Source organism: Lagopus leucura, unplaced genomic scaffold (assembly GCF_019238085.1).
Source record: "Lagopus leucura isolate 7727_CA_CO unplaced genomic scaffold, USGS_WTPT01 Super-Scaffold_100009, whole genome shotgun sequence".
Lineage (NCBI taxonomy): Eukaryota > Metazoa > Chordata > Aves > Galliformes > Phasianidae > Lagopus > Lagopus leucura.
The window spans coordinates 6119106-6142248 of record NW_024962266.1 but is presented as its reverse complement, the minus strand read 5'-3'; the positions used below and the strand labels follow the sequence as shown (position 1 = coordinate 6142248).

Sequence of the window (23143 nt, the reverse complement as noted above, 5' to 3'; positions counted from 1 at the left end):
TCTTGTTCAGTGTTTCCCTCTGTTTTTATAGAGACCATTCAGTGCCCAACATGAATGGGGGGGCAACACCAACACTTAGAACTGAGTCGCAGTAGAAGTGCTGTTGACAGGAGATACGGCTGAAAATCTGGACTGCAGGTTTTCTGTTGTTTAATGTTCAGAAAGGATTGTGCTGGATTGCTGGAGGGGAAAGTTGCATAACTGTGTGATTGAGCGCTTAATATGGAGAGAAAAACGGTGGGGATGAGGGCTGGGTATACCTGACTTAGCAGCTTTCCACAGGGAGACGCGTTCTCTCTGGCATATTCTGTAAGGCTGTGCCTTATCTGGAAGTAAAGAGCTTAAATTAAAAGAGCTTTTGCTGTTCCCTGTTGGAGTGCATGTTTTTCTGATTAGCCTCAAAAGATCCTGAAACAAGCCTGGTCTTGGAGCACTCCTCTGCTTTTACCAAACTGTGGAATCATAAAGGTTGGAAAAGACCTCTAAAGATCATCTACCCCAGCCATCCACGCACCACCAATATTGCCCACTAAACCATGTCCCTTTGCACCAGAAGGGCTACATAGGGAGTTCTGGGCCAGCTGTGGGTGATGTGAGTGTTGGCATGGAGCACAAGTCTCAGCCCTCCTGTCGGAGCTTACCAGCACTGCTCTTAACCAGCATTTGTGCTCCCTGCTACCCGGAGGTGGCAGTTAGGTGTACTTAGCCTGTCCCTGAATGCTGGGCTGGGTGGGAGAGGAGCTTCCAGAGGTGGTTTATTTGCTTATGAAGAAAACATGGGATGTTCTCTAGACTTTCTATTTTGTTCTATCTACAGCCTTCAAATGAAAAGGCGTTTCAGGGTTTATCTTTTAGGTGTGTTTTGGTCGGTTTTGTGTTTGTTGGAGCGGGTAGGAGTGTTGGAAGCCTCTTGTTTGCCTGATGAGATGTCCTAGGAGGGGTGCTGAGAAGCTCTGCTTTTGCTCTTTCTTTCATGAGAGAAAGCAAACAGATCCCGTCTGCTTTGGATCCTGGTGTGCCATTAAGCTGCCCAAATCCTCAGCCACGGTACAACCAGGAATCCCAATACTGAAATCTTGCGAGCCTTCTGGGACAGAAGTTCCATTTGACATTGTCCATTGATTAATTGTGTCTAGATGTCCAGAATGATGATGTGGCTGTAGCCATGTGGACAGGCTCAGAGCAGAACTGTGCACACAGTGCAGCTGTGAATGCTGTGGGAGTTGTGCTGTCGCGCAGCTTCTGGCACAGCTGTGCCAACTGGGTGCCAGATCTGTGTGATGCAGCTCCTGCACAGCCGTGCTGCAGCCTGCTGCTGTTCAGACTGAGTTCTGTCTGAACATTTGCAATGGCAGATTTATAGAACAGCCGTGTTCTAGGCCTTGGATGCGCAGTTTGCCTTCCCTCTGCTTCCCTGTGGCAGCAGCTAGTGCTGCAAGCCTCCAGCTGTTACAGCGAGGATGGCACGAGGCAGAGGACGGTCTGCAAATGGCACTGTCTCAGTGCTTGCAGGCTCTTTTAATCCTGCTTTGCCCTGCAAAAGCTGCTCTTTCATGTCTGTTCTTGGGTATGAAGTTGAAAGTATTGCTGCATGGTGAAAGGAGCCTAATTTGGGTGTGGAGAATAGTAAATTATGATTACGCACATCTATTATATGACTTAGTTGCTTTCACCGTGCAGCTAAAGCTGGTTAATACATTTTAACATGAGAAAAAACAGTTGTGGTCATCGAGTAACAACCTGTTGCGTAACTCAGATAATAGCGTCTCTGAATAGCTGTGTTTGAACTAGCGTGCGTGCTCTTCCCGCAGCAGCCAATCCTGGTGTGCTTTTAAACAAGCATGAGTGATGGAGAAATTCCACTGCAGCCTTAAATGCCTTGTTCCAGTTGTTTCTCTCCGCTGCTGAGAGACTATGCAAGGCCGTGTCTGAAAATAAAGTCTTTATCTGATTTCTAATTGGGATTTATGTAGCTTGAACTTCTGACTTCCATGTCTTATTGTATGTGTATCTTTCAGACTAGGATCTGTTCTTGAACCTTAGTTTCTTTATGGGGACTCAGAGCTTTTGATTAACTGTCTCCTTTCCTTTTCCCTTTGGTGTACAGACCCAAGCTTTTCTTTGTGTCCAAATTTCTATTGATCAGTACTGTTGGCTTCTTTGAATCCATTTCAATCCTTCCCTCATAAAGAGGAGACACCAAAACCAATACAGTGGTTGTGCTTGCAGACATCAGGTGTAGCATAATCTCATTTACTGCCCATTGGGAACCCTGAGCAAGCCAGTCTTTCCTTCATCAGTATCCCATTTTGGGGAGGATGTTTTATGGTGTTTTGTTTGTAGAGATGTGACTTTGCAGTGCTACAGTATGTTTCACATTGGAACTGGCTTGTTAAGCAGTCTGTGCTCCTCTGTCAAGAACCTGTGTTCTCTTTCACCTTCGAGTTTGATCAGCATTGATGTTTTCCTTTGTTATTCATTGATAGAAGTGTTAAATAGCAGAGGAATGAGAGCAGGCCCCCGTAGTGTGGCCCCTCTGGAAACAGAGCTTCATGGCCATTCCTTGATTTAAACTCAATTTTAAGGCTTATTATCCACCGTGCATTCTGAAATGCTTAAGGAAAAGGCTTCACTGTTACATTCTTGTCTTGGGGCTAGCTGGAGACTTCATGCATTTCTTGGAGCTCTCTTTGGATGTGAATAACTCACTGATTTAATAATTGCATCTGTGTTGTTCTGGAGGAAAGCATAGCTGATGTTCTTCTCTCAATCTGTGCGGTGAAATGCGTGTCCTCTTTCACAGGCTGTGTGTGTCTTAAGTTTCTTAGCAGTAAAAGCATGCAGCTGTGCTCTGCAGAAAAAGCAGCAAGAGAACGGTCACGTTTTATGTGTGTTAAGGCAGTGGTTTTTATCCAGCGTTACCATCTTGCAGCTTTCTGCTGCCTGGAAGAAACAAATGGGAGGGGGTGGCACAGAGGTGATGTTTGCAGGCTGGGTCCTGTATCGCTGGAAATCAAATGGAAAATTTGTGGTACAAAGGCCAGTTAAAAGATGGATTGCAGCTGCCAAGCACAGTCAGACTGTATTGACATAAGTTTAGGTTAGAGAGAAATAACTGCAATTATTCTGTAATCGCAGATCTTTGTATAAAATATTACCCTGGTTATTATAGATAGTGTGTGTGTGTGTGTGTATTCTCTTTGCTGTGGGAGAGGGAGGAACAGTGACCTTGCAGTCAGGGTGCTCACCAGGGGCGTGGGAGACCTGCCTGCAGTGCTGGTGCTGCTCACCCAGGGCAGGCTGCTGCACGTCGCAGTCCCACGTTTGCTATCAGCAGGAGGATAGCACGGTGTTCCTGTCTCACGGGAGTGCTGAGGGAAGGGATGTGCTCAGAATCCTGAGGCCCTCAGACGCTGCCCTCGGACAGGCTTTACAAGTGTTCTGGGAGATGGGTGTTAATTCCTGTTTCTGAAAGCGCGAGATTTTGTTTTGAAAAAGGATGCTGATTAGAATGGGGACGGGTGCAAGGAGTTGGTTGTTACTCAGCAGTTCTTTAGCCCTTGGGTTTGTACTGAGGTTTTGGAGGGAAGTATGAGAAGTTGTTCTGATGTCAAATGCAACTGCGATTGTAGGCAGTACTGGCTTGTATTGTAGTGAATGATTTCAGAGTTTGAACTTCAGTTCTCAGTTGTTTCCGTAATATTGCTCAATCCTGGAGAAAGGCCTCGTGTGCCACATCTATAGCTTTATCATCTGGAACTGTCGGTGTTACTGTCAGTTATGGCAAATTCAGAGAACTTAAATGGTAGGTGGACTTCGTTCTTGATGTCTTGCCATGATACCAAAGCTTAAGGTGAATGTACTACAGATAATTTCTTTTCTACTGCAGGTGTCGAGAAGGCTATCTTGGAGACTACTGCCAGTACAGGAACCCCTGTGAAAGCAATACGTGTAAGAATGGGGGAACCTGTGAAACCACGTCTCTGATAGGAAAGGCCACCTGCAAATGTGCTCCAGGGTTCACAGGAGAGGACTGTCAATACTCTGAATCACACATCTGCTATGTGTCCCAGCCCTGCCTGAACGGAGGAACGTGTCATCCTCACAGCCAGGAAACGTACGAGTGTGTCTGTCCTCCAGGTTACACAGGTGGGATTCTGCATTTGTGCCTTCAGACCCCCTCAGTTGTGAATTCCCCAGTCCTAGAACATCTGGGGGCAGTTGAGGTGCTCTCAAATTTAATAGCTCAAGCACAGGAAATAAGATGAAGTCCAAATGACTTCATGATAAAAATAAAAAATAAAAGAGCTAAAGGGGGTGGGGAGAGAAAGTCAAACTCCATACCCTTTACACGTAAACAGAAAGATATTTATGTCTTGTGGGGCTGTCCCCGTGGGAAAACTGACTGTAGAAGCTATTCTGAAATGGCTGTTACAATTTTAATTCACAATCTACCTTCTAGAGAAAATGAAGTCAATTTGGCCAGCAAAATCTTTCAGTGGGAAAATGTTAATTGGTTGCCTGAGGAGAAGCACGGAAATTCCCACCTTCCTTTCTTGAAGGGAAAGTAGAACAAGAGAGTGACTGGCAGTGTGGTATGATTTCAGGTCATGGGTTATTTTTATAAATCACAGAGTTCTATATCTTGCTGGTAATGTATAAATAGGTTACAGACTTTCTCCTGTAACCTGCAGGTTAATTTTGTTTCAGGTATTGTAAAATATAAAATAATTCCTGTGATCACTTTACGTACATGATTTAGGTTAAGATGTAGTACACCAGCCTATTTTTTATTTTTTTTTTGGGGGGGTAGCTTGAAGCATGATGTGTGGAACTGTTTTCCATATTAATTTCTTATGTCTTCATCCTACAGGAAAGGACTGTCAGTGGATTGATGCCTGTACCTCTCAACCTTGTGCCAATGGAAGTACGTGTACCGTATCTGGACATAAGTTCTCTTGCATCTGTCAGTCTGGCTACACTGGCCAGAAGTGTGAGATAGATGTGAACGAATGTGCCACCTCAGGCCTTTGTCATCATGGTGGGACCTGTATCAATCTGCATGGTTCATTCCGGTGCCAGTGCAAGCCAGGCTATACAGGGCATCGCTGCGAGAGCACCTATGTGCCATGTTCTCCATCACCCTGTATGAATGGAGGAACTTGTCACCAAACAAGTGACTTCACCTTTGAGTGCAACTGTCTGCCAGGTAAGTGCTGCTTATTGCAAGCGCTTGGTTTTGTAGCCTTGTCACTGCATTGCTCTCTACGTCCTTCTGAAAACTTCTCCCTGGGAGTGTTTGTCTCTGTAATGTAAGGCTGAGGGGCAAAATATCAAGTGGGAAGCTGTCATGGAGTTGACTAGATCAATCTATGCCTGTGACAAGGGGGGGCGGTAGGCCCCTGCCTCCCCCTTACCCCAGGCCCACAGAATGGGAAGGAAGGGAGGAGAAAAAAAAAAGCAGCAACAATCTATGGAGGAAAACTTATTTTACTATGATACCGGAATACAAGATAACACAATATAATACAATTTAATTGAAATTGAGACTAATAAATCAAACAAGATAGGAAAGAGAGAGTTCCTGAGACTGAGTAAAACCTGAAGAGCTTGGAACAGCTAGGAAAGCACCCTCCAGCACCCACTGCTGGGCAGTAAGAGAGTGCCCCCCACCCAGAAGGGCCAGATCCCGTGACTGCTGTAATGTACAGGGATAGGTACCTGGGATTGGAGCATTAACACTTTAATGCCCCGTACACTACATGATGTTTTGATGTGGCATACTGAAAACAAACAAACAAACAAACATAAAACCATGACAGAAGCTCAGTTAGGAGCTTAACTTTCTGGGTGTCAGTACTTTATGGTGTGAAAAGAAGAAGAGGTATAATGGGTGGGTGAGTGATGGGACTCGTTGGATCACAGCCAGAAAACAGCAGATTTCTTGGGAACCCAATTGGAGGCAGAGAGTTAAATAAGTAAAAACTAACATACATTCAAGGTCAGAGTATGTCCTAATACAGACTCTGTTAATGTAACCCCTGTAGAGATATGTTTCATGTCAGAGAGGGTTAACTTCAGTGCTTGAATGAAGATGAATATGTCTTTCCTTCTCAGTCCCTATCCCTAAAGCACGTTAGTTTCCTTTTCTTTCTTTTCCTCCTCCAGTATTTCCAAGTCTGGCAGCGTATTATTTCCAACTCACTACAGCCTTTTTGCCCCATAATACTTCCTGGTAAATTATTTTTAATGTATTTTCTGATGCTGTTGTCTGCTCTGAGTTCATCCACGACAGGGGTAGCATTACTCAGTACCATGGGCTGTATTGATGCTGTGTGTACTGCTGAGAGGGCTCTGGGAACACCTGCTTAGCACCCTGGCAGTCTCATCCCCACCTAATAATCATACAATTCTTTGCATATCATTTTTGGGGGTTTGTTTTGGTTTTTTTTGTGTAGGTTGGTATTTTTTACTGTGTAATTCAGTCCCTGGGAAACTGATTGTTTGGAAATGCCTTTGACTAGACTTCCACTTAACTGTATTGCAGTCTGGCACACGAACAGTTAGTGTGTGGTAATGTAGAGAGCTAAGCCCTCCTCCCTTCAACATTTTTTTGCTGTTGTTATTTATATAAAAGATGTAGCTGTCATGGATGCTGAATTCACTGCGTTCTCATGAGGATTAGCTGAGGTTGTGTTGAAGCATTTAGAACTGAAGTTGTGAAGAGTACTTCTTGGAGACCTTCTCCTTGATGTTGAGAATTTTCTAAGATCTGTTTAGCCAGTGTGGGAAATGTAACATCTGATGCAGAAACATCTTGGTGGGGGGAAGAGGAGAGAGAGGTGAAGTCTGCAGGGCTTGATGCTGTGATGCTGATAAGGCAGGATGCTTTTGTCACTTTTACAGAGATGCACGTCTGAGTAGGAGCACATTTTCCCCAGAAGAGTGTGTGGGCTGGTTCAAGGATGCTCAGAAAAGAGAAATGAGATTGCTATAGTAACAATTACGCACCCACACTGCCCACAGAGGTTTTGGATTCAAATTTGCCTTTTTGGACTTGTAACACAACTTGTAGAGAGGGGGTGAGTTAGTGCTGCTTTGAGAGCCTTCACTTCTGTGTTTCCTGTATTTGTTTAAGTTGGCTGTGTTGTTTTGCTGATTTCATTTTTAAAACAAATCATTTGAAAAACAGGAGGGGGAAACAAAAAAAAAAAAAAAAAAAAGAAGAGAGAGAGGGGCTGAAGGGGGCCACGCTGCTGATGTTAAACTGTAAGATAAAAGCAAGGCTCCGAGCCACTTCCTTCCCTTTACAGTGCCCTATTTACTGTGACACCTCTGGAGTGCTGGAAGCAGTGGTCTGTCACGCCCAGGGAAGAAGTGAACAAGTCCTGCTCGTCTGGAAGACAGTGCCAAGATTGTGGGCTAGGAATTCCTCTTTAGACTCCCTCTCTGAATTGGAGCAGTGCCCGTAATAATGTGACTATAAAAGGAATTGCTCTAGCCCTTCTTTCTGGGCTGTGTGAAGATGTTACCAGAGCTCAGCACTAGGGATGCAGTGGCAGGAAGCAGTTACATCTGGAATGGTCTTCAAAATGACTTTTGTGTCTTCTGATCTCTGAAGCTGTTTTGAAGGAACTGATTGTGCCTGAATTGAACGTTAAGCATAATTAAATTACTCCTGGACTGGCACTGAAATCAATTTCTGCTTCCCCTAGAAATTTTCTTCTTTGCTTCTGAATGAACTTCATTTTGTATAAATACAAGTATTTGAAGATGAGAGGTTTGAAATAGGGAGAAAAACTATGACCTGGAGTTACACTGTCTCAGCACCTTTCTTTTTCTTCCACTGTTTCAAGTGCTGTGTATGTACAATATAGCCAAGCTGATGCTTTTCAACTCTCAGGTTCCCATTTTGGTTGTGGGTTTACACAAATCTTCCATGAGGAAATTCATGAAGTCACGTGTACTAGGAAAAAGTCAGCATTTGTGGCAAGTGTAAGTGGTGAGATGCTGTCAGTGTTGTATCTGTATGAAAGGCAACTGCTTAATTTGTCTGTGTAGCATAATTGCCTTTCCTCTGGGCTTCACTGATTTTTAGATAAGACAAAAGTGTAGACAAGTAGGCAGGCTGGGTCAGTCATAACAGTCATAGCAAAAAGTACTCCTGTGAAAGGGACTTAACCTGCAGCACTAGCAAGTCCTTTCAATATAAGAATGAGCTCGTAGTTATAAATATTGGACAAAAAAGGAGTTCATTTGGCAACTAACCTTCAGTGGAATGTTAAACAAGTCAATAGAGGAAGTTCTTAGCTGGGAAAGTGATTATTCATTGTTATCCATCAAAATAATTAGCCATTAACTAAGATAAGGACCCTAGGGAATTCCAAGGGCTTGTTCAGGAAGCTATCTGTCAGGCCAGAACAGGCTGTTTACGAGAGCTGCAACACTTCCTGGGAAGAGGAAGTAAGCTCACGCCGTGCCACAGTGGAGCATCAAACTGCCCCGTGCAGCAAGGGGCTGTCCAGCACCCATGGCCAGAGGTGCAGCAGGAAATCCAACTTCCAACTTGATGTTAATATCTGCTTTTAGTATTCAGAGACAACTGCACGTATGGTGCTGGGGGTGGGTTGGAGGTTGCTGATGTAGACATAGGAGTAAACTTATCTACTTGTATCCCTCCGTGTGCTAGAGGAGGAAGAACATGCTGTTAACAGTGGGAACGCTTTTCCCCTGGTGGTTCTCATTCTGTGGTTGGCTGTGCTTGGAGATGTAAGTGAGGTTATGGGTTGCAGGCCGCTCTTGTGCGGAAAGCAAAGGGCAGTGTGTTAATCCCAGCACAGGGGGAAGCAGGAAGCAGCATCAGGTGTCCAAATACATCAGAACTCTTTGGCTTTCTGGAAGAAACTCGGATGATGTAACTACGAAATCAGGTCCTTGGACCCAGCTTGGGAAAAGTTTGTGTCTCAGCGTCTTTGTGCACGTCATGCTCCAATGTCAGTGCTTCGACCCAAACAACTGTGACTCTAAAGGGCTGATTTTAAGAGTGAAAGCTAAATTTCCCTAGAGCAGCTTTATTCACAAATTAGGTGGATTGCAGTATTGCAGTGTTTTAAGTAGATAGTTCTAAATAAATGCCTGATGTCGGGAACTTGTTTATTACACGCGAGGAAGCAGGACTAGTCTTCACATCCTCCAAGCTGAGGAGATAGGAGCTTAAGCCTTTCTGGCTTCTTGTTCTGGGTGTCTATCCATACTAATCATGCTGTTGGCATGAGTGCAATCTGTGGTCAGCAGGATAATTCTCCTCAGTCACAAAAGCAAGCTGATAAAGCTTTTGCCAGGAAGACACTGCTGTGAGGATACAGATTCAGACTAAATGTTGTTGTTTTGGTTTTTTTTCTTCTCAATTTAACTTACCCCACTGTGATGAAATTGGCAGGCTCTTTGGGTGAAGGTGAGAGGGTATTTGAGAGAGGGTAATGCTGCAGGTACCTTTATGTTGAGTCTGTTCTTCCTTGCTGCTAGGTGACAGTCCATTTGATATGGTTTAGCAGCAATGCTCCTCTTTTCTTCCAACACTTCCCTGCGTTACTGGAGAAGCTCAGAAGGTGGGAGTGGGCATGAATGAATTGTCTCAGGAGCAGCAGTCTTGGGAGCAACCATCATCTGGAGAAGTAGCTTCAGAGCTTTACAGTCTCAGACTCGTCTGCCACATAGCAGGCTCCGTAGAGGATCAGATGTTGCTTAGAGGGCTCGTGTAACATGATGCAGATGTTAAAGAACTTTCTGGAACAGGACATCAAAAGTGGAGGGGGGTTAAAGCATAGATTTAGATGACAGGGCTGTGTCAAGTTAATACTACATTCCAAAGCAGTGAAGAAGCAAAGCTGATGTTTTAAATTAATGCATGTGTTCTGGAACCACTTACTTCATCCACACTAGCATGCATCCACTTGTGCTTTGATAAATAGCTATCTCACCAGCAGAAGTGGCAGGTTTGTTTAATGAAGCGTGAGGTAAAGCAGCAGGTGAAATCGAGGGGAAGATGGATTACTGACAGCTGCCTTACTTAAAGGGGAAAAATAATTCTAGCATGGTAGAGTGTGACTGTGTTCATGAGGAACTTTGATTTTCAGCATCTGGTTTCTTCTGCTTTTTAGTCAAGGCTTAATTTATCAGCATTGATTGGGCAGTGGCTAATGTGTTGATGGACTGATTTTTTCCTGATGCTGAACAGGGCCAGATCAGGAATTTGGAAGCTCATTTTCAAAGCATATGTGATCTACCTTGATGGAGCCATAGCATATAAACAATCCTGGGGTATTCACAAAGTGAACGCTAAGTACCTTTTCATTACAGGAAGAACTTGTCCGGAATGATGCTCTGTGTAATCTGACCTGCATGCCATCAGCAGAGGCATTCAGTGAAGTCTCTGGTCAGCTTGCTATGTCCTGGTTCATCAGGGTTAGGTTAACAGGACAAGTCTTTAAGGGAGGGGGAAAAAACGAGGGTGGTGGAGGAAGCTGCATAAAGGATGAATTCCCTTTCAAAAGAGACTGGAAGGCCCATTTCAGTCTGCTTTGTTTCTGCTTTGAACAGGTTTCGAGGGGAGCATCTGTGAGAAGAACGTTGATGACTGCCCAAATCACAATTGCCAAAATGGGGGTATATGTGTGGACGGCGTGAACACCTACAATTGCCGCTGCCCACCGCAGTGGACAGGTATGTACAATAGGCATCATTCCTGTGTGATCGGGGCACGCTTCACAGGAATGGAACGTGGGACTTCTGGCCTCTTCCCAACGTGCAATGCAAGTTGCAAAAGGCTGAGCGTAGCTCACATCTGTCCTTGTTCGGCAGTCTGAGGCACAGATGTCAGTGAAGCCTTTAGAGCAAGATTGTTTGCATCAAAGCTACCACATTACAAGACATTTCCCACTGCACTATTCAGCATTACAGGCTTATGTGCACATGATTTTGACAGAGAAGTGGTGTGATTCTTCAGGCACCATGCAGTGCGACTCTGAGTTGTGCTTCTGCTTGTTGGATTAGTTTGTAAGAGGGTGTGTATTTTACAAAAGCACAAACCATGGATTTGCTATTTCAAGTTTTTCATTAGTGATTTCCTGATACATTTTGTTTTTAATGTGAGATAATAATCCTTATGTAGATAGTAGCACTGCTGAAGAGCTGAAGCAGTCTGCAAGAAAACATGGGTGGAAAAAGGGAGGGAAGAGAATCTGATGCATGAGAAGCTTACGCTTTTGCTACTGCTGTTTGTCTGCTCTGGCTAATTTTTATCTGGAGTTCTTTGACAAGCGAAGCTACTTTTGCTTCCTAAGTGAGTCTGCTTTATTCTGAGTATGTCTGTAGCAGGGGAAAATATGTATTTCAAGAAAGCATTATGCGTGATGTAAGGAAGTAGCTTACAGGAAATTCAGTGTCATCTTTAGTCACAAAATGTCCCCATACCTCAGAAATAAACAAATACCTCCGGTTTTGTGGGTTTTTCCTTTTTTCTTTCTTTTAAATCATGTTAGTCATTCTTAGCTGGCACACTTTCAGTTGGGTAGAACTCTTCTTTTAAAATCATAGGAAATGGAACAACCTTGAAACTGGCAAATGGAGTCCATATTGCAATGTGCATTTTTTTCTTTCAGTAAGTAAATTGGGATATTTGTTTTGGAGCTAAGCCTGAATGAGCTTCATTAGTTCTGAAGAACATTCTTCTCTCTACCTAGAAAATACTGTGTTTGATATCGGAACATGTGTAGTGATTGGTAGCTCAGACAAATGTAGTGTGAGGAGTTTGACTACTAGAGACCAAAGGGTTTCATTTTCAGGTTTTTTCTCCTTGGAAAGCATCGATCTCATTAAAAACTGTTTGTCCTTGACTGTCAAGGAGACCTGGTACTTAAGAACCCTCATTAACTTTAAAATGGGATGTTCTTAAGTGAAGTTAAAACCACATAAGGGAGAGAAATGCAGCACTGCTTGCATAGCTCTTTGAAACTAGATGTAAACAGGAGAAAGTGAGTCTTCCTCTTAATGAGCAAGTGCCATTCTTCTACACCGCGTCTCTATTTGAAGTTGGTAAGGCTTGCTTGCAAATGAAAGCATGAAGAGTTTGGGTGCAGAGCCAGAAATCATTCAGTGTTTCCTAAAGTCTTGCTCCATGCCACAGGAATTATAAACCTTGATGTGGCTTCCAACATGTCAGTAACAGACCAATCTCAGGGTTGTTCCTGAAGCATGGTGGAGGGAGATAATGGATTACGAATGTGTACAGTGTGAGTTTAAAATGTGCCAGGGGTTTCTTTGATTTGTGAAAGTGCCATAAACTTAGCTTGGCTTACAGGGTTTGGGTGGGTGGCTGCTGTCAACCAGGGATGACTTCTGCACCTGGAAGAGGCCATGGTGGTAAAGGGCTGTGATTCGGTTTGGTTTTGTGGTAGATTCTCTCTCTGATTAATCACTGAAGCACTTTGCAGTGCAGTTGATGGTTCTCCCTCTGAGCCTCTTCTGGTCTTACGACTAACATTAAGACAAATTGCCAGTGTTGCGGCCAAGTTTTAGGCTATCTTACTTTTGTCTGTGCAGTCTATCCAGAGAATTGTACATGCGTGAACGATGCTTCTCTCCTGTGAAACCCTGGGAGGAGGAACTCACCAAGCTTTATATTCCCATGGCTTTCTAAAACAATTTAATTGAATCCTTTTTTCTGAGAATTTCCTTTGTTTATGGTGAAGTTAAGGTTATCAACGCAGCAGTGGTTTTAGATAATGGCTTCTCAAGGCCATTGACTTCGTAGACTTTAAGAATCAGGTCAGTTGAGAGCTAAAACTGGTCTCACAGTTGAGGAAACAGTGGTTTAGCTGCTTGAACTATCAACATTAGAGTCTCTTGGGAGTTGAGTTATCTTGTCCAAAACGAACAGCACCAGTTTTGGTGCTTGAACTAAAGCATGAGTGTCTTAAGAAGTAGCTATGCATGTTCACGTCGTCATGTCTGAAATATGTAGGGCAGTAGCACTGTGCCCTTGTCCACAGGATGCCTTAGCAATAGCATTCCTCTGCAGTGTTACTGCTGGTCTGAGTGTTTATAGAGGGCTTTATTTGGGGCTTTCTGTTTGTTGCTTTACATAAAAGCCTGTGCCCTGAAACGCTGCTTGCCCACTGGCTTTTAAGAATTCATTTATAACGTTCATCACTTTCCTTTTGCCCAGTAAATGTGTGGGCAAGTGATGGTGTTTCATGACATCTCAGAGGTGTAAGCTTTGGAAGTTTTCTTTGAACTGACTTCAGTCTCTTTCTTCATGAATGACCGGGATGCTGTATGCATCCAGACTGGAGGTGAGGACTACTGGAGTAGATTTGGAGAGACGTGACTTTCTCAAGGTTAACTTTGCAGCTGGTTCTGGTAGCAGTAAGCTACAATAAAAATGAGTTACCCAGCAATAAGGAAATGTAGTAGAAGTGCTGGTCCATCTTTTGCACAAACACGGTTTATAACATTGTAAATCATCTTTGAGGCTAGTGAAGAAGGGAGAACTGAGCAAACAACTGTTAAGGTGTCTGTCCTAGTGAGTGCTTATAGTGCAGCAGTGGAAATGAAAAGCCTCCATCCCATCCGGTGAAGAACAGTTCTGTGTAAAGCACTACTGAAGTATCCTCCATTGAAATGGAATCTGTTACAGTTCCTTTTGGTAACCATCTGCCTCTTGTGGCTCTCTGACAGGTGGTAGGCTGGACTACATAAGCACGCATTTTTCGAATGTTTCCTCTGTTTGGTACTGGAATCCAGCTTTTGAGAGACTGTTTGCTTTTCGTCTGATTTCCTACGCCTCTCACAGAGCCCACTGCTCCTCCTTTGTTGCAGTGTGTGCCTTCTCCTTCTCGTTTGCTGCTTTTTCCGGAAAGATAAAATCTTGCCTTTCAATAATGATGAGGAATTCCTGCTGTCACTGATGTTTTTCTCACCTGCAAAGTTCTCATATTTCATAGGATTGCAATGACTGTCAGCCTCCTAAATCTGTAATTGGCAGGACGATCCTGGACTTGCTTTTGTGCAGCTGCCCCAGATCTTTTCTGTTGTGGAATGTTAATTGTGGTGGGTTTTTTGTTGTTGTTTTTGTTGTTGTTGTTGTTTTTGAAGTATGACTTTATCTTGTCCCAGTCTTAAACATTGGTCCTGACAAAAAAAAAATGGTGTCCTCTCAAGACACTGTCACCAATTTCTCAGAAATAGATACTTTTGTAAAAGATAAAGTCTGTTCTTTGCCTGGCAGGCCAGAGAACTGGGTGTGCTTTGAGTGTGATTTGATTCAAAATGGCCCCAAATCCTGGCTGATGTCTTTGGCATGTAAAGACTGTGCTTGATGCTGCGGTTCTGCAGCAGTTAAACATGCAGAGGGGCTCCCTGCTGTCTGAGGAGGAATGTTTCTCTCCCCGCTCTGAGCCACCATTGCTCTGAACCAGCTTTGGTATTTGTTGGTGTGAATCCTTTTGACTCGCTAATCTAGGAAAAAATCCCAGCCAGCTCATGACTTCTTGTTTGGGATCAGGAATTAAAACTCACAGAGGTCTCCCGAGTGAGCTGATACAGACAAAGCGGTGGTAGTCACACTGTAAAACCGTGTGAAGGTGAGGGTGCCCTTCCAAGGAGCCAGTGAGACCAGGGTTATAAGGGCTGCTCAGTTATTCCAGACCACAACTCAGATAAAGAAACAAGGCTGTCTTTAAAATGCACCTGTTTACTGTGTTGATCTAACCTATGGAGCTCTGTGTCAAGAAGGCTTTGGGTACTGAAGTAACACTTGCTGTAAGCACTGTTGTTTGTCTTGGCTGAGGAGGGCTCCTGCTCAGTGCGCAGTGCTCTGGAGGATCAGTGTGAACCCGTGCTAGGCCTGGGTCACTTTTCAGGGACAGAGTACAACAGAGGTTGGTTTGCATCCTCCATCGAGTGAAGTCCTTGGCTGTTTCCTCCTGCAGTGCCAGGCTGGGAGCTGTGGGACGAGCTGTGGGGCTGGGGACGTGCTGTGCCCACGTTCAGGCACTTTGGGAAGACCTGCACTGCCCTGTTGCTGCCCTGCGGCTTGGCCTGTCCTCCCCCTCTCATTTTCCTCCTGCTGGCTGGGAGAGTGAGGCTCCCATGGCAGTTGTGTTTGTTTAGGCTTAGGCTTTCCCCAAAAAGGGGCTCCGGCAAACTGTGTATTCTATCTAGGAGACCTTTGTCTCAAGGAAAGCACAGTGTGCTAACAGCTGACTCCACCAAATAACGCCCGCTTTGGAAGCTGGCTTAAGAAGCTAATGTTTGTCTTCAGCAGAAAACCTCTTCAGGAAGCCAGAGCAGTGCTTTTTAATTAAAAATAGCTGTTAGCTTGGTCATATGCTCTTAAACGCTAGCACAAGGGTTACTTTTTCTGCAGGGCTTTAAGCAGGAATTTTCAAAGGGGAGGAGTTAAGGATTCGGGTCCTATTTAATTAGAGTAATATTTGCTCTCTACCTTGGTTTTCTTTTGAAAACACCAGCCTTAAACTCAGGGCAGGCGTGACTTTTCTTTGCTAAGAAGGGAGGATAAACATCAAAAAGCTAATGTTTAACGTTTTTAGGTAAGATTGTATGCTCTGGTATTTTCTTTTTAAGACTTTGCCGAGCACCACTTTCCCTAGCTTCTGTGTTAGGATATGCATGGTAACAAGCCATGCTTAGTGTGAAAAAATAAAACTGAAATACTGCCTTGCTTGAGTATGTAGAAGCTTGAAAGCATGTGGACCCAACTCTGATACTCTATTATGTGAATCATAAATCTTGAACGCAGCAGCTTCCTAAATGACAGAACGTGCAATGCTGCTACTTTCTGGAAAGCACTGATTCCTACCTGCTGGGGAGTGCTCCCAGCGTTGTTCCCTGCTCTGGTTCTGGCTGATGGGCAGACTTGCAGTGTGCACATCGCTTTCCCTTTGTGCAGCGATGGCAGACTTTCTGGTGCCTCTCCAAACTTGTATTAAAAAGCACTGCGGCTCTTTGGGTACTTACTGAGAGCTGTCTATGCCAAAGTTGGCCGGTGATTTGCTGTCACTGTAGTAGGATCTCCAAGAGGCAGCTCTCTGAGAGAGGCCAAGAGGGATTATGATTCTTTTTCTTCCCTTCATGTTTGAATTGGCAAATACAAAGGGAGAAGGGAGCCTGTGGCCAGCTCCAGAGCTGGCAGCTCCAAGTTTGGGAGCGCAAATGATTGGAAGCATCAGATAGGATGCTGGTTATTGTTCTTGTGGTGCCTTATTCCAGCGTTGTGTGCAGCAGATTGATGTTGCAGGGCTTACAAATTACAGCGCTGGTACTCTACTCAGTATGAATTCTGGAACACCTACATAACCTCCAGTTTGCTTCCTGCTGTTTTCTGTTTCTCTACAGCAGGCCTTGATGGGGAGGTAGCAGAAATAAAACACTTCAGGTGTTAATGGCTGAATTGATCCAAAGACAGAATGACAGCATCCAATTTAAACCATGCTGCTGCCTCTTCCATTGTGCCTTTGGTGACTTTCCAAGCTGGGAAATGCTCTTTGCAGTCATATGTGCCAAATAGTTTCTTGTGGAGTTGTATTGAGCTTTCAGTCCATCTTATATCTGTTTGGCTCTGAAACAAATAGGCCACCATGGTCTGGTGGGTGGATGTGTGCCTGAGAGCAGGGCTGACAGCTCGCACTTGTGCTGCTTGCAGCTGTCTTGTTGCTGGCATTTTCTGCCCTTTCCATCATACTTGGAAGAGGTGATTTATCTTTGGCTAATTAATAGAGATGTGTTGCTGAGATAGCTTAAGAATAGGAAGCTTTTACTGTCAGTATAGTTCCAGCTGTTACATTTTGCCTTGCAGAAATTTCTCTGTGGTAGGGATTTCCCTGGCTTACTGGCTTTTCCAGAGGAGCTTAAGAGAAGAGCAGAATGGAGAGCAGCATGGTGATATCTATTGCATTTTGATTTTTTTTTTTTATCCTTCTGCTGTGCCCAATCATTCACCAGCCACTGCCATATTAAACCAATCCGTCATCAGTGCACTAGTGATTTTTCTTGGCTATTGTTCTATTCATTTGTAACGCTGGCTCTGAATAGCTTTGTCAGAAAGGACTTCCCCACCCAGTAGTCTGTGGAGCAATTTAGAGCAATGCTTGGTGGATAAGGGTGTGTGTATGTCTCTTAAAGCCCAGAGTTTTGTATTTGGAGGCTGTAAAATCCCTCATAAAAGCCCATTAGTTCTGCTGCATGCCTCTGAGTGCAGTTATGAAATTAAACTCTTGTTCCCATTGTATTAGCCTAAAATAAACACAGATTTTTGCTCACTAGAGTTGCAGAGATTCATTTTCACTTGTTCAAGTTCTGTATTAACTGCTTAAAGTATTTGGTATCCGGGACAGCATTTGACTTTGCTCAAGGTGAAACAGGGTCTGTACAAAAAAACCCCAAAAGCCAAAAACAAAACCCACAAATGGAACAAATAAATTAAAAAACAAACACACAAAGAAAACATCACTGAAGTTTGGGAATGGTTGTTACTGCTTTGCTGCTCTGTAGCTGTGTGTTTCAAAGGGAATTAAGTTGCTGCCATATGCTCAGCACAGAGCACTTCTTTCATGTCTGTGATGCTTCTCCATTCTGAAGCCTTCTAAAAGGGAAAAAGTATTTGGCTCCAGCTCTTTATCCAGGCAAAACTATCCCAGCACTTAAGCAGTGCAGACCTTTAATAAAACATGTGCAAGTAAGGAGGTGACTTTTAGCAGATGGAAACACACAGTCCGTTGAACTCCTGTGTGTCAGCCATCCTTGCAGCTGAGTAGCAATTATATTCATTGGATCCTCCACAGAGAGTTACTGAGAAGATCTCACCAGAGGGTCTGGAATTTGAATGTGATCAGGACATCGTGCACGTGAGAGCCTTTCCTGTTAGAGTTACCCATTCATTGCTCTGAGCACTGATCTCTACAAAGATACTGCCTCTTGCAGAGAAGTTTGAAGTTCTTTGCTTTAATGATACCTTGTGTCAGCAAATTACAGCAGGTGGCAAAACATACAAAGAAAATATTTGCTCACTTATGTGTCTTCCTTGCAATAACCATTCTATTGTACTTTTATCATAATCTTTCTTGCTTTCTGAATAACATTTGCTTAGTAAGTCTCTTACGAAATTCTTCTCTTCAGTCTATCAGATTCTGATCCCTACCCCAGTTTCAGTCTCTTTATTAAGAGGTGGTGGCTTCAGTGCTGCATAGTGTGCTCTAAACTGAAGTGATAGCACTGCTGTTACCCAACTGTTTGCATTAGTTGTTCTTCCTTGCAGTCAAATGTCTCATCAGTGATGTTTATTTTGTTTATGAAAGCTGTGAGCTGTGTTGAAGTCCCCACTGAACTCTTCCATGGAAGCTGAAGTCTTTCCTCAAGGAGTGTCTAGCACAACCCTTCCATGAGAAGTCTGTTTCCTTCTGTATTGTGCTTGGCATTTGTTGCAGCAAACCGTCTCTGCTGTTGCACTGCCCAGCAACCTCACTTGGATGAGTCTTTCTGAAGTTCCCTGGCTTCCTCTTGGACAATATAAATATTCATTTGTTGAAGATACTGCTGCCTACTGTTCATCTTCCAGGCCTTTAATTAAGTGCTCCAGTGTCTGTATGTGTTCATTAATTATAAATTAATTTTCTCTAGGAGTATAAATAATTCTGTGGGTTAAAGATAGACTGAATGTTTTCCTAATACACAAATCAGAACCATGGAAGCTGAAGCATTTTGTCCCAAATGCCATTTATCTAAGAGACCCAATGGTTCCAGAGGCCATTTTTTCTACACGTTTTCATTTGCTGAGGAGCCTTGCACAACAACTTGAGGAAAGCAATGTTTTGACCGGGCAGAGCAATGTGCTTTGGGTTACTCAGGCAACGTGGGTGGTGTTTGCCTTGCCTTGAAAGAGAGGACTGGACAGGGAAGTGTCTTTCCCCAGACAGATGTGCTCTGCCAGCTGGCATCCTGAACGAGCGCATGGGTGGTTGGAGATGGGAAGTAACATTATGGTCCCACGAAGTATTGCACTGTTTAACCTTCTGTTGTAATTAGAGTTTGCCATTCACACAAATGCCATTTCTTATCACGTTGCCAGTTCTTGAGCCTCGCTAAGATGTAGTTCACCTTGTGACTTAGTTGTCCTCTGAAAGAGGGAAGAAATTTAAGCAGTTCAAGTGAGACGTGCTTTCTTCAGCCACGCTGATGGTGTTCAATACTGTACAATAATCTTTGCAATACATTGTGAATTAAAATTATTTTTTCGGGGAAAATCTACCTAAATTCACTGTTTTCCTAGATAGCCCTTCCAAGAGTGCTGGTAAGACCTTATTGTATGGGAGTGCTAGTCTGAGGGCAGTGACAAGCTGAAGGGATGCTGTCAGCACAGCTGTCTTGAATCCTCAGACTCCTTCCTCTCCAGTGGGTCTCATGCAAACTTGAACAATTTTTCTCTTCCAGCATCACTACACTTTTAAGATATTCTTATTTCCAGTTCAGTCTGAGTCCACTGCTGAGGTGGTGGTTATTTATGAGACATGGATGCAGTGAACTCCTCCCAGCTCAGTTTTCAAGGCACTGTTCTGTGTTTGTGTCCTTTGTCCTACTGAATGTTTTTAGTGTGTAAACTGCATGTGAGATCTCCTCTCAGGAGGCTTTGGCTCTTATACTACAGCTGTGTATCAGCAATCTTCACTGCTGGAGAGCTGTTAAGAGGCCAAGAAAACTTTCTCCTTTATGGAAAATACGCTGTGCCAAAAATGAAGACCTCTGGTTGAACCGACAGAAGGTCCTGCCTGCATTCAGCTGTAGGATCAGTCTGGTTTCCTGCCTTCAAATTGGATTTTATGCAGTGTATGGCTCAGTGACATCAGCTTTTGGATTCATCTGTTGCTGCTTCCCAGGGCGACCATTTAGGTTTCTTATTCGTCTGAAGCTAATACTCTAGTCTTTGTGTAGGATTGCACGCATTTAACATGCTACCTTACCTTTGTAAACTTTGCTTTCTTTGTATTAAAAGGAGCTGAAGCAGGAGGCTATTTCTCATTGATGCAGACTGGCACAGCTACATGCTGGGCCTCAGGCCACTGAATCCTATGTCTGCTGAAGGAGAATCTCCTGAGCCCAGGGGTCTGTCAATGGGAGCAGCCCACGTGCCTCGTCTGCTGTATTCCTTACGGCTTTTCTGAAGGGAAACGTACAGGAAGTAACTTAGTTTCATAGTAGGTGAAAAGCCATAAGAACTGAAGGCTGTTCCTTTTTTCTACTTCTAGTTTTCAATTTAGAAATACAGTATGGACTTGCTGTTTACTTTGTACAAGGTCACTCAAAACCTGAGTCGGCATTTTGCTGATTTCCCAGGCTCTGCAAATATCAAGGTCACGTTAGGCTTTTATTAGTTTCTCGGAGTAATCTGTGCTTCCTTTCTTGTTGTGTTTTATGTGTGTTTTTACATGCCCGTTAAAGTGCAAGATTTGTGGATCTGAGCTGGCAGCATTATGTAAGCTCACATCTTCCCTAGCTCACGCTGCTTTTGCAGTGTTTCTTTTAGAAATGTAAGTAAAAGCAGCAAAAGCACAAATAGAGAAGTAACTGTTGAAACTTCTGGTTAAGCCGAATAGAAGTTTGCACTTGGAAGCTGAGTTTCAGTTTATGAATGAAAGACTCAATTCTTCTTAGTAAGCAGAAAGCAGGAAAGGTGACCAAGTGCGCCGCTACGAGTAAATAGGCTTAGTTCCACTACAGTTAAGTCAAGCTGCATCCCTCAAGTAAAATGTAAGGGAAGTTCTGCCTCACTTAATTTAGATCTACCAGTGTCAGAGAGAAATCTTGTGAAGGTTATTCACTGAGAAATTTGAAATTAAGTCCTTGTTTGTGTCATATGCTCACTGTGAAAAAGCCATTCAAGGAGCTCACAAGACAGACACTGCATGGAAATCTGGGCTGCAAAAAAGCAGAATCATCAGGTCTTTTGTTTGCAGCAGATGCCCAAAATGCCCATCTCTTGGTGGTGTTCACACAAGGAGTTGAGGCCATTTTGAGAGCACACCCCAGCCCTTTCAGGATGCTGAGTGCTGTGACCATGGTTTGGTCTGTATGAGAATGAAGTGGTGTTGCTACTTTGCAGGAAGGCTTTTTTGGAAGCCAGTTATAGATGTGCGCAAGTTTCTGGAAGAGGAAACTGTCTTGAAGAATTACCAATATTGACCATTAATCTTGTGTTGTTAACACTTAAAGATTAAAGAGCACAGATAAGCAATCGATGGGTTTCTTACAAATACTGGGTCTCATTTCTCTTTTGAAGACTTTGTGCTGTGTAATGCATCTACAGGCCCCTCAGCTCACAAATCAGCAGTAAGATCTCAAGCATTTTCAGTGAGCTTGGAGTTGCTTTGTATTCTCACCAACTCAGTAGCCTTAGACCTTGATCTCATGTTTGTAATAATTTAAAAAACAGTTCCGAAATCTTCTGAAGCCTGTTACTGTTTTGCCTGGAGGTGATGAGACTGTGGGTGCTAATGAATGTCATTAGGTTGATAGGTTCTGCTTGCCTTGTGCTACTTTGGGTTGGTACATTTTTGCCTGGACCTTGTTTAAATCTGGCTTTCAATTAGAGCTTCAGTAGAGAACAAGTCTTTTTCATTAAAATAGCCAACAGTACAATGCAATAGTTAATTCCTCATTTACACCTCTCTTGTACTCTGAGTTTAATCTTCATTTTCTTTAAAATAAACTGCAGAAAGATGAGGCTGTTCTTCATTCATATTCATAATTAAACACTAATATGATTGTGATCTAATAGCTGCAAAAGGAGCATGACACATTTGGGACGCTGAATGGAGGTGGAATATAAGGAGCTCAAATATAATGTGTTTACATTACATTCTTGAAACACAGTTGAATCACTCAAGGAATGTTAAACTCTGCATTTTTCCTCCTTTGTGGAGGTGTTGTTACTCCTTATAAAAATAATTTCTGCAGGATGGTGGAAACATGGACTAGCCTAGAGTTCTTGCAAGCACAGCGGTGATGTCACTTGATACTGTCCTTCACAGAAATGGATTGCAAGTGCTAGGAAAAAAGAAAATCATCACAAAGGATTGATAACGCTTGTGACATTTCAAATGGGAAGGCAGTAGCAAATCCAGACAGTTTGAGGGGATAATCTTCACCAAACTTGCCTTAAAAGAACAAAACAAACCACCTACCACTGACAAAAAAAATCCAAACCTGAAAACTGTATTTCAAGAGTGCTGTTCAGTGCATCACAGGACAAATGATTTGAGAGAGGCATAGAACTTCTGTGTGGCAGCATCAGGGCTGAAAATGGTTCACGCCTCAGTGACACCAAGCTTAAATTGGCTGCAGCCAAAAGGAGGATGTAGGTGCTGCAAGAATGTTTCTGCAAAACAGTTCTGCTGCAAATGAGAGCGTGCATTCTTTGATCTTTGTTGGGCCTCCTCCAAGAGGAGAAGGAAAATGTCTTTTATAATAAGCAAATAATGTCTTCATTATTTTTTTTAAAGGAAGTCAGTTGTGTTGATGATGCAAGATACACATGACTGCTAGGAACCAGTCTGAGATAACCAATTCTTTCCAGTTTGGTTGCTGATAAGCTAATGAACAGGCAACTTCTACTATGACAAATGCGTGGTTTTGGTTTGTATCGTGCAGAGAGCTGTTGTGTAGGTAGCAATGTAAGTGTTAGGTTTCCTCCCCAACTGTTCTCTGAAGTTATCCAGGAAATGAGTTTTAATTCTGAAAGCTCTATTGTTGTTAGTGCTGCTACTGAAATGTTATCTTGTTTCTTCAAATGATAAAATCCAGGGCTTGAGGTCTTCCTGCTGAAGGAAGGAGCACTTGCACAGAACAGTCAGTTGTGCAACTCCTTTCTTACTATTACTTTTCATTTTATTCTTTTGCCACAAAGGGAACAAGTCCAGGACTCACAGGGCTGAAGGCTGAGATTTATTTAAGTAGTTTGAAAAGGGGAATCGTGGTTTGAGTATCGCAAATGGAGATGGCTAAGGTGTACGCTGAGAAACACTAAATGTTTTTGTTCTGTGAACTGAAGATCTGCACACGCTTGCATCAGAAT

At 43.3% G+C, this 23143-nt stretch overlaps 1 protein-coding gene across 1 annotated transcript in view; it reads left to right on the top strand.

Annotated features, from left to right (window-relative positions):
- NOTCH2 (notch receptor 2) overlaps positions 1 to 23143 on the top strand; it is an 80320-nt gene that overhangs the window by 13753 nt on the left and 43424 nt on the right. The window contains exons 3-5 of the mRNA XM_042873388.1: positions 3890 to 4149; positions 4874 to 5209; positions 10600 to 10722. Of these exons, the coding sequence (XP_042729322.1) occupies positions 3890 to 4149; positions 4874 to 5209; positions 10600 to 10722 (719 nt within the window). The remainder of the gene's footprint in view (positions 1 to 3889; positions 4150 to 4873; positions 5210 to 10599; positions 10723 to 23143) is intronic.